The following is a 9345-nucleotide window of genomic DNA, read 5'->3' on the forward strand; positions in this document are numbered from 1 at the left end:
ATCTTTCAAGGTGGAGCAACAGACAGACGAACAGTAAGAAATATTTTGTTAAGGTGAATTCTAACATTCTGCCATTACATGCCTCAAAAATCTACTACCTTTGGAAATGGCACCAGTCGACTTAATAATTTGCGACTTGGCAACCACACTCTTCCTGATGAGGTCTACAGTTGTGCAAATTTTCGAACCAATTTCAAGTCACCGCAGACATCACCAGTTCAAAAATGCTGAAAATTGGCACATGGCTCAGCGGGCAATCTGCTTCTTTCAAATCATGTGGATAACTATGGCTGTGCCTTGTTCAAACTTTTTGAAGTGATGTGCCTTTCACTCATTTGACAGAATACTCAGCAACAGTTTAAAAGTTATCTAGGTTTTACTGCCCATGAAAGCCAATTCAAGCAGCTAGGCAAGGCTTTCTCAGTTTCACTGTGAATGCTGTCAGTACGCCAGTGCTTTGAACTCCACTGTTTGGCATTCTGCTGGTGGGGAAGGGCTAGCAGGGAACTGATAACAGATGATAATTTTCAGGTCTGAGAAAATCAGTCTCACTGATATGATAAAGAGGAACAGGAAAGCAAAAATTATGCTGGAGTCTTGCAGCACAGGCTTATTCAGAAGTAAGTGATTCCAAACATACAGGGACTTACCAGTCGTGTACCCGCTGGGTACAATCTACCCATTTGATGACTTGTTTGTGTTTTGTTGTGTGTGTTTTTTAAAAAAAATGTTAATAATACATTTCCTTTTTTTTAAAGCCTGGAAATTTAACAAAAATCCTGCCATTTTAAAGTTCAAAGTTAAGGCTATCACATGTGGGCTCAAGATCCACAAGCCAGGAACTTGGAAGCTCAAACCTCCAAGCATCAAGCAGTTATGGGCCAACTTACAGGAGGACTGCTCTAGCAGTACAGGAAGGTTCAGATGCTCCAGGCCTACCCATCTCAGTTTGGGCCTGAAAAACCAAGGAAAAGTGGGGGTGCATAGAGGGTAAGTTGTGAGCAAGCACAATTTCCAACATTATGCATAATCAATATTGATCATAAGGTAAATCAGTTAAGGTATCAAGTTCTTGCTTTGACCATCATCTTAAACTGGCAGGGGTTTTGATCACAGAACAGCTAGATAAATTCTTGGCTCCTCAGAAAGCCAAGACACACATTTATGAAAACTACAGACTGAAAGAGATCATGTGATCAAGAGCACTGGATTTCTAAGCAGATGGCAGTAAGTTTTAGCTTTGATTAAAGCTAAATTAAGAGGAGTTCTTTTCTCCATATGTAGTATCTTCTGCGCAGCAAACCTTTGGAAGTATAAGAATGCAAGCCTAGGGTCTCTTGGGACCATATTGGGTATTTCTGTATTTTCCTATCTGAGGACTGAGAGATCTGCTGTTAGATGGAGAGAACCAACCTGGCAAGCCTTCTTCCTGCAACTGTGGAAAGTTCTGCCACGGGTTCTTCTCCAAAGTCAGAACTGCAGAGAGGACAAAAGAGAAGAGATGTGTTGGGAGAGACTGTAGATCCACAGATCCAAAGTCATTACATTTCCCTGAAGAACCCAGAAAACAAAGGAAAGTTGTTGGAGCTAATGTAGCTTATTTCACTCCTGCTGAGAACAATAGGGTGATGGGGGGCAGCAAAGCTTAAGAGAAACAAAACAAAGGGTAAAACGAAAAAGGATGTTCTCTCCCACACTGAGACTGCTCTACCATCTGCAAAATGAATCCTTCCCACAAATTCTTTGGGGTTCCATTGGAGAGAAGTTGCTAAAGGGTATTACACATCCAACAGCAGGACCTTAAAGCCTGTATCACAACTTGTATTTAGAATTTTTACAACTCTCATGTGATAAAACAGCTTCCTATTTGAGAATGTATTTGCATAGGTGCCTTCCTAGGTGGACTTTAGCCCAGTGCAGCTGGGTGTGGATACCTTGCTAGGTAAAATAAAATTTGTGGTTTGTTGATAAGTGGTGCCTTGCCCTGCCAGTAAGCAAGCATTTGGGAGGGGCGAACAACTGTGAAGAACCACCACAGTTGATGTTGAGCTAATAATACAGTCACACACACACACACTGGCTGAAACATTGAGGATTGCTATGTAATTCCAGAATCAAGCCATGGGGAGTAGCATTGCTGTCTCTTTTTAGGGGTGTCTATAATACTTCTAATCAGGTCCAAAGCAGGCAGATGTTCCATAAACACTAATATGATTTTCACAGCAGTGCATTTTGTCAGTCCTGCTTATTTTTAAAAGCATAGAGCCTCTGCCAGAAAAAAGTGTCATCCCTAAAGGGCATAGGCTCAGATTTAAAGGTCTAATGTATATGTACTGATTATATTTCAAAATAAGAAAGAAAAGTACGCTTAATTCTGGGTTTCTTGACTGCTTATAGCTAATTTGTCCTAAGTGGTTTGGATGCATTTTAGATTTTAAATAAAGATCCATCTTCTCCAATCCATTTAATTAATTTTAAATGTTATATAAGTCTTCAGTTTTGAAGGTGGTATACTATGCTAATAACAGGATAAAGAAACAATGACTGTGTGTGATGGCATACATGTTCTCACACATTTCAAGAATCAGTCATAAGCTTAATTTCTAGATCCTTTTCATTGAAAAGAACTACTAGTTGCTTTGATGAGGATTGTGTCAATAGAAGAATCAACAGATTAATCCCATAAATTTCTGAAAAATAGAAGCTATGTTAGATGTTGACTTGACAGAATTACCCACTGACTTATTTAACATGCAGACATGTTTAAGGGCAAATGCCTTCAATCAAAATTAGACTGACTATGGATGGTTTCATTTCATATGACTCAGATGTGGTTTATACATAGTTTTGCTTGCCTGCAGGTATAGAAAATATGTACCATATAAATTTGGTAGCATTTTCTTAGCTCAGAATGAAGCAACTTGATGGGTAATTATGAATGTGCATCCAATATAGTCTAAAGTAAATCAGAGCATATAAAGCAGAAGCTTGGAATAAAGGATTGTTTTAGTTTCCTGTCATCATAGTTATATATAATTTGTGCAGAACAATTATGTCTAGTCTCATGGGAATGAAATTAATTACTGATCATTCAATCTGTTAATTAACCAAGGCTTGGATAACTAGCATCGATTAATGGCATTGCTCACTAAGAAATGGTTAATGTAGCATTTGAATTGGACTTACTAAAGTGGAGACACAAACGAGTGGCCAAAGAGAGAAAATGTTTTAGTGTTCCCTTAGATTTTGGTTTAAACTTGCAAGTCTTACAGGTAAGAAATCTGTGGTCGTACTGCAGGTACTTGCAGAGGGCGTCATTCAAGAGGAGGAAGACGACAGGTCCTTCAAGATGAGGCTTTCATTTTGTCATCACCCTGTTCCAGTCACATAATTGTCCTCCACTTGTAATTTCCCCATGTTTTCCCATAGCTGCTTCTAACCCTGAATAATCTGTTAAGGAACCAAAGATGGAAAAGCTGAAAGAAGTGTGTTAATTGGTACTCCTTCTGTCAGGAAGCACCCTAAATAACCAGCATTTTTGTTTTGGGCAGGCTCCCATGATTTCAACAGGTATGGGACTAGTAAAAATTTAGCCTAGAGATACAGCAATATAAAAATCCTTAGTGTATCTATTTCTGCTCATTTTATACTTTCTAGTGGCATAGTGGTTACAGGTGACAATCTTTTCCCTATTTGTGGAGCATATTTAGTATGCAGCTTGTAGAATGCTTTAGCAAAGACCATTAGATCTGAATGCACACACGTAGTCAGAAATAGTAAGTTCTGAGTTTATTAATGCAAGTCTGATGTCAAAACATTTCAAGAGCCACTGACCTTGAAGAGTTTCAAAGCAGTCACTATTAAAATTTAAAACATCTAATGAATTTTAACAAAGGATTGTAGTTAGTAGTTTCAGTCACATATGCTTATTTATTTCTTCATCTTGTTGTAGCAGAAACAAGGACTTTAAAAAGTATCAGAAGAACAATGGCTTCTTAAGGCAGTACAAGGAAACAACATTCCATAAAGAATGGTTTAAAGGAAATCGAAGTTCAGTTCTCAACTCAAACCACTTTAAGTAACTCTTAAGTAAATCTGTCTCGACATTCATGTGCTTAACTTCAGGGTTTAGAAACAGGAATACGCTTTGGCGTGTATTGTGCCATGCAGCTTGTGATGTAATGCAAAGTGACATATACTGAAAACCATTTAAGTATTCTTTGTCCTTAAGCATAATCCCACTATTATCAGCAGAGCTACCTTACAGTACATTTCAGTTTCTGCTTCTCTACTTCCCCTTTGCTGAGTAAGACTTGACTGTGGGGTTAACCACCTTGCAGAAGTGTATGACTTCCTCTGTGCATCTAAATAAGAAGCTACAATGGCAGCCAGACCTTCAGTGAGGAAAGCCTTCCCCATATGAAATAGTAATGGCAACAGGAGAAGCTTCACTTTATGAATGTCTGCTTGCTGATAAATCTTGAATGCACTGGAAAACCATTAAATTTAACAGGTATTAGCATTACATAAAGGTTGCTTTCCACTCACATTTATGACAATATTTCAAGTGAGCATATTCATGTTTAAAATAGATTTTGATTCATTATCCAGCATACATGTAAAAGTTTATGATGCCCTATACTCAATTAGCAGCATTTGCACATGGCATGCACAGCAAAGTACAACAATGTGTTTTATGTGAAAACACTCTCAGTCTTCAGTCTGATACAATTTTAATAGGAGTAAGTCCCGTTCAACTCAATGAGAAGTACTTCCAAGTAAATATATAAGGTCCCCAAACACTGAATAATCAATTGTATTAAAATCAATTTATACTAAACAACTATCCATCATTTTGTAAAATGGTACAATAATTACCCAAATATGAAGGACCTTTAGTTCAATCAAAGCATGATCAAAACAAGATGCTCCATCAAGCTTAAAATAATCCACAATGTATTTTCAAAAGTGCCCATGAAGCCATAAAAACTGTATGGGATGCATTTAAAAGCTTAAAACACTCTGACCTGCAAGTAAGTCCTCAGCAGGCCTTACTTCTGAGTAGACATGCAGAAGGTGTACCGGCGCTTGCTTTTTTATATTACTGAGACGCACATACTCTTAGGCACTCAAGGTTGGCTGATGGAACAGCTAACATGTCCAAACCTGGCTTAAAAGTTCCTTACTGTAAATATGTCAACATGTTTCAGTGTTTATACCATGAACTGTAGAAAAATAAGTGCCTAAATTGCTATGCTTTCATTAGGCTATTCCTTGTATAAAAATACTCTAAATAGTTTTCCCTCCTGTTGCTACACTTTAAAAACATCACTTTCAGAGAGAGCAGAGAGTCGTATTATATTTTGTCAAACTGTTAGGCATTCAGAATTGCACCATATTTCACAAGTTTCCAACAAGCATTATATAGATATTCTTGGAAAAAAACAAGAAATAACTGGCTATATAAATGAAAGATTGAGGTAGAGATGTTAGGGATTTTCTTTTTTAAAGTTGGCTAGAGCTGGTTCATTTTCTAAGCATAATTTCAGTAGGTATTTTGTGTTCTGCACATAGTCAAGTACGTAGAAAAGTACTTCCTAGATGGCACTGTAAAAAGACATGTTTTTAATTTCCAGCACCCTCTTTAAAAATCAAAGTAGTAATTTATGACAGTTCCCTAATTTTTCTTGCCTTTTAACCACAGGACTGCCAGATCCTCTGAAAATTAAGGGAACTGTCATAAAAAGTGCACCCAGTGCAAACTGTTACAAAAATGGTTGTACATTTCCAATATTGAAAATGGCACGTCATTAGGAAAGAGAACCCTCCTTTTACCCAACACGTTAATCTGCTCTGGCAGAGCTGGCTGGAAGTTCTGAATCTCCAACAAGCCTTTTCATTTCCAAAAAGCATTTTGAAAGATATTTTAAGTCAAGCACTTTGTTCTGGAGACTCATGCAGACAACAAACGAAACATAGTGCTTTTGTTTCAACATGCACTGCTTCCAATGCAGTGGCAGCCATCAGAAATGGTCTCACTGGTTTTAATGGGACTTATAATTCATTCAATTAAATGAATATAAAACTACAGTTTTGAAAGATCCTACATTAAATTTTACTCACAAAAGCAAACAAACCTTCCAAAACCCTGATGAAGTTTCACATCAATTTAGCAAGCCTAACTTTTCTCAGTCAATGTTTGGATGCTTCCAGATTAAGTTTTTATTGGGTGGTTGCCCTGTCAAGGAATTTTATAGTGACCCCAGATGATGGGGACTTCCGTCTGTACCCCTTCCATATTCTCCCATTCCTTCTCTTTTCTGCAAAGAAAAAACCTGTTAAGGAAGGACAGATTTTATAGAATTCCTCTACCTGGAAGCCTCCTTTGTTCTCAGTGAAACGACTGTGTGTGTGAGGTAAAGGTCACTAGAATGCTGCAACCAATGTTTACATACACTCTGTGAGCAAATCCATTTTTTGCTCCTTAGATTAGATCTGTTAAAGAGAAACATACAAGCACACAAAAGGAAAGTACTACTGTGACAAAATGACCAGCGGATGTCTGCCTCAATATTCATATAAATTGACTTCAGTAAAGCAGAGACTAGTGACCAAAAAACAACTCTGAAACAGGCCTCCGCTTTACTGTGGTTTCTTCCTGCTCTTCTTCTACTGCCTCAACCAAGGAAGAATAGGATGAGAAGCTTCCTTTGGACTTCAGCCTTCGCCTTGAGGCTGTGGCTGCATGAAGAAGCCTGTTCAGGGAAGCGGTCTTTTTCAAGCCCTTGGTCAGTTCATAGAAGGCGGTGTCATCAGAGAGAAGCCCCAGGACGGTGCTGGTGGAGCTCAGAATAGAAGCAGCCACCTTCGCATTCTTCTTGCTGAAGGTGTTCTGTCCAGAGACCGTGTGAAGATTCGGGTCACGCAGGAGATGCCTGACAGCAAAGGAAGACCCTTCTCTTAAATACTGAAATGGTTTCTTCCCACTGTAGTCTCTCAAGCTCACCTTGGCATTGTAGTCCTTCACCAGCTGGACAATGACGTCTTCCTGCCCGTGGAGGGCGGCGATGTGGAGCGGCGTATAGCCCCCGAAGGACTGGGCGTTCACGTCAAAGTGGGCGCCGTCTGCCCGGGCCACCTCGATGACTTTCTGCAGCATGTCACAGTTGCCCGTTTTCGCTGCCCAGTGCAGAACGGTGAACCCAGTCATGAAGTCCCTTTTGCTGGCCAGGCTCCTGTCGTGCAGCAGCAGGCCGTGGAGGCGCGGGGACCACTGGCCAGCGGTGGCCGAGACCAGCCACTCGTGCTCGGCCGCCTCCAGCGGGACCGTGGGGGGGGGCCCGTCTGCCTCCTCGCCCACTTTCTGAGGCTTCGGCGCCCTCCGGAGGGGAGGCGAGCTGGGCCCGCTCTCGGCCGGCTCCTGCTTGCGCTGCGGGGAGGCAGACCGAGTGGCGGCGCGGGGGCCCACCTGGCCCACCTGCCGCCAGGCTGCGCCTGCAGGCGGCTCCGGCTCCGGCTCCGGGCGCGGCTCCTCAGCCCCGCGGCCGCGGGCACTGGCGGGCACCACGTAGCGCACCGGCAGCATGCAGGGCTTCTGCGGGGCGGCCCGGGCGCTCCCCAGGGCGCTGCCGCCGGGGGCTTTGGGGGGCTCCGGGTCGCCGCCTTGGAAGAAGTCCTTCAACTTGGCCACGGGCAGGGCAGCCTGGCTCTCCTCGGGGCAGTCCCGGGCAGGCGCCCCCACGACGGCATGCGGAGCGGGCGCCGGGGGGGCCGCGCCCTCGCCCTCCTCTCCCTCGCCCTCCTCTTCCTCGCCCTCGGCATCGCAGGGACGCGCTCCGGCCGCGTGCGCCGCCGGCTTCAGCACCAGGAACTCGGCGCCGTCCATGCGCCGCACGACGGCCACGTCGTTCACGAAGCCCTCGAAGCGCTCGCGGAGCTCGGCGGGCTCCCCGCGCTCCCCCGCGGGCGCCTCCAGCAGCGGCGCGAAGTGGCTCACCAGCAGCGAGACGCGCACCGCGCCGCCGCGCTCCCGCAGGAAGCGCGCCACGCCGGCCCGGCTCAGCGCGGGGGCGGCCACGGCCATGCCCGCCTTCGGCCGGCGGCGGGCGCGGGCGCCGCTGCAGCGCTCCCCGGGCGGGCGCAGCCACCTGCTGCCGTGCTGCCGGCGCCCGGCTGCGGAGGGAGGCGGGGGCCGCCTGGCGCTCCAAGCTGCGGAGAGCGCGCTGGGTGGAGTGAAGCAGAGGCCACCCACGCAGCCGGGGCGTCTGGGACTTGTAGTCGCGCAGCCTGGGGGAGCCCCGGCCGGCGCGGCTCCCGGGCGTGGGGGGGCCGGCCCCGCCGCAGGCTCTCCCGCCCGCCCCCCTGTCGCAGGAGGCTCCGCCCAGAACGCGGCACGGCCTTCGCTGCCCCTGCGGGTAGGATCGCGGCCGGAGTCGCCCCGCCGGGAGGAGCGAGCCCGCGCGCGTGCCCTGCGGCGGCGGCGGCTGCCCTGATTCCCCGCCGCAGCGCAAGGCAGCCCACGCCGGGCTGGCCGAGCGCATCGCCGCGCCGAGCGCCTTCGGCTGCGTGGCCCCCACGCGGCGCGCTGCAGGGCAGGGGGCCGCAGGCCTGGAGCCCCGAGCCGCACCTGCGGGGCATCCTACCGAGACATGCCTGCTCCTCCCCCCAGCTGCGAACTCTTTGGGGCCATCCCGGGTTTTGTGCACCCCTCCCCCATTCTGAAAGATTGACAAGTCTCTCCTAAGGGTAAATGTGGGCCCGTTTCTTTTATCTTTGGTGCCTCCGACTTTATATTCAGCCCCAACCAGTTTTGGAACGAGTTTTCTGTGAATTTTTACGTCTGATGCTTAGGCTGAAATATTTATTTATTTATTTATAGCATTTTTATGCCGCCCCCATCGCAGAAAGCTCGGGGCGGCTTACAAAGCTCTTCCTACCCTTTATTATGCACGAGGGCAGACTTTTGCGCTTGTCGTTGGAGATACTTCTCAAAGTATCTCCCGAACGCTCTTCTCTTCACGTAGCGTTGTTGCAACCGTCATTGTCATGTTGCATTGCTGGGGAACGAGCAAAGACATGGAATGAGTGCTCCAGTCAGGAAGCCCATCTTTAGCACCAACGTCGCCCGTGGTAGCGCAAGGGAGGGCAAGGGAGGCCAGCCTGCCAGGTTCTTAAAACAGTCAAAGAGCAGCACAGTCAGAGAAAAAAATCCCGAGCACTGCGCATTCAAGTTTAAAATTCAAACTCTGAACAGATGATAATGCACGTCATATTAAAGAGAGAGAGAGAGAGAGAGAGAGAGAGAGAGAGAGAGGGAGGGAGGGAGGGAGGGAGGGAGGGAGGAAG

General features: G+C 45.9%; 1 protein-coding gene across 1 annotated transcript; it reads right to left on the reverse strand.

Moving 5' to 3' along the window:
* Positions 1-3789: 3789 nt before the first annotated feature.
* Positions 3790-8083, reverse strand: SOWAHA (sosondowah ankyrin repeat domain family member A). The gene has a single exon (XM_044454581.1). It carries the CDS (start codon positions 8081-8083, stop codon positions 6605-6607), a length of 1479 nt encoding a protein of 492 aa, XP_044310516.1. The 3' UTR covers positions 3790-6604.
* Between the last annotated feature and the right edge of the window lie 1262 nt (positions 8084-9345).

This window comes from Varanus komodoensis, unplaced genomic scaffold (genome assembly GCF_004798865.1).
Source record: "Varanus komodoensis strain SLA01 unplaced genomic scaffold, ASM479886v1 scaffold7_3, whole genome shotgun sequence".
Classification (NCBI taxonomy): domain Eukaryota; kingdom Metazoa; phylum Chordata; class Lepidosauria; order Squamata; family Varanidae; genus Varanus; species Varanus komodoensis.

Coding starts and splice junctions, on each gene's coding strand:
- SOWAHA (XM_044454581.1), bottom strand. CDS start 8,083: ATGGCCGTGGCCGCCCCCGCGCTGAGCCGGGCCGGCGTGGCGCGCTTC.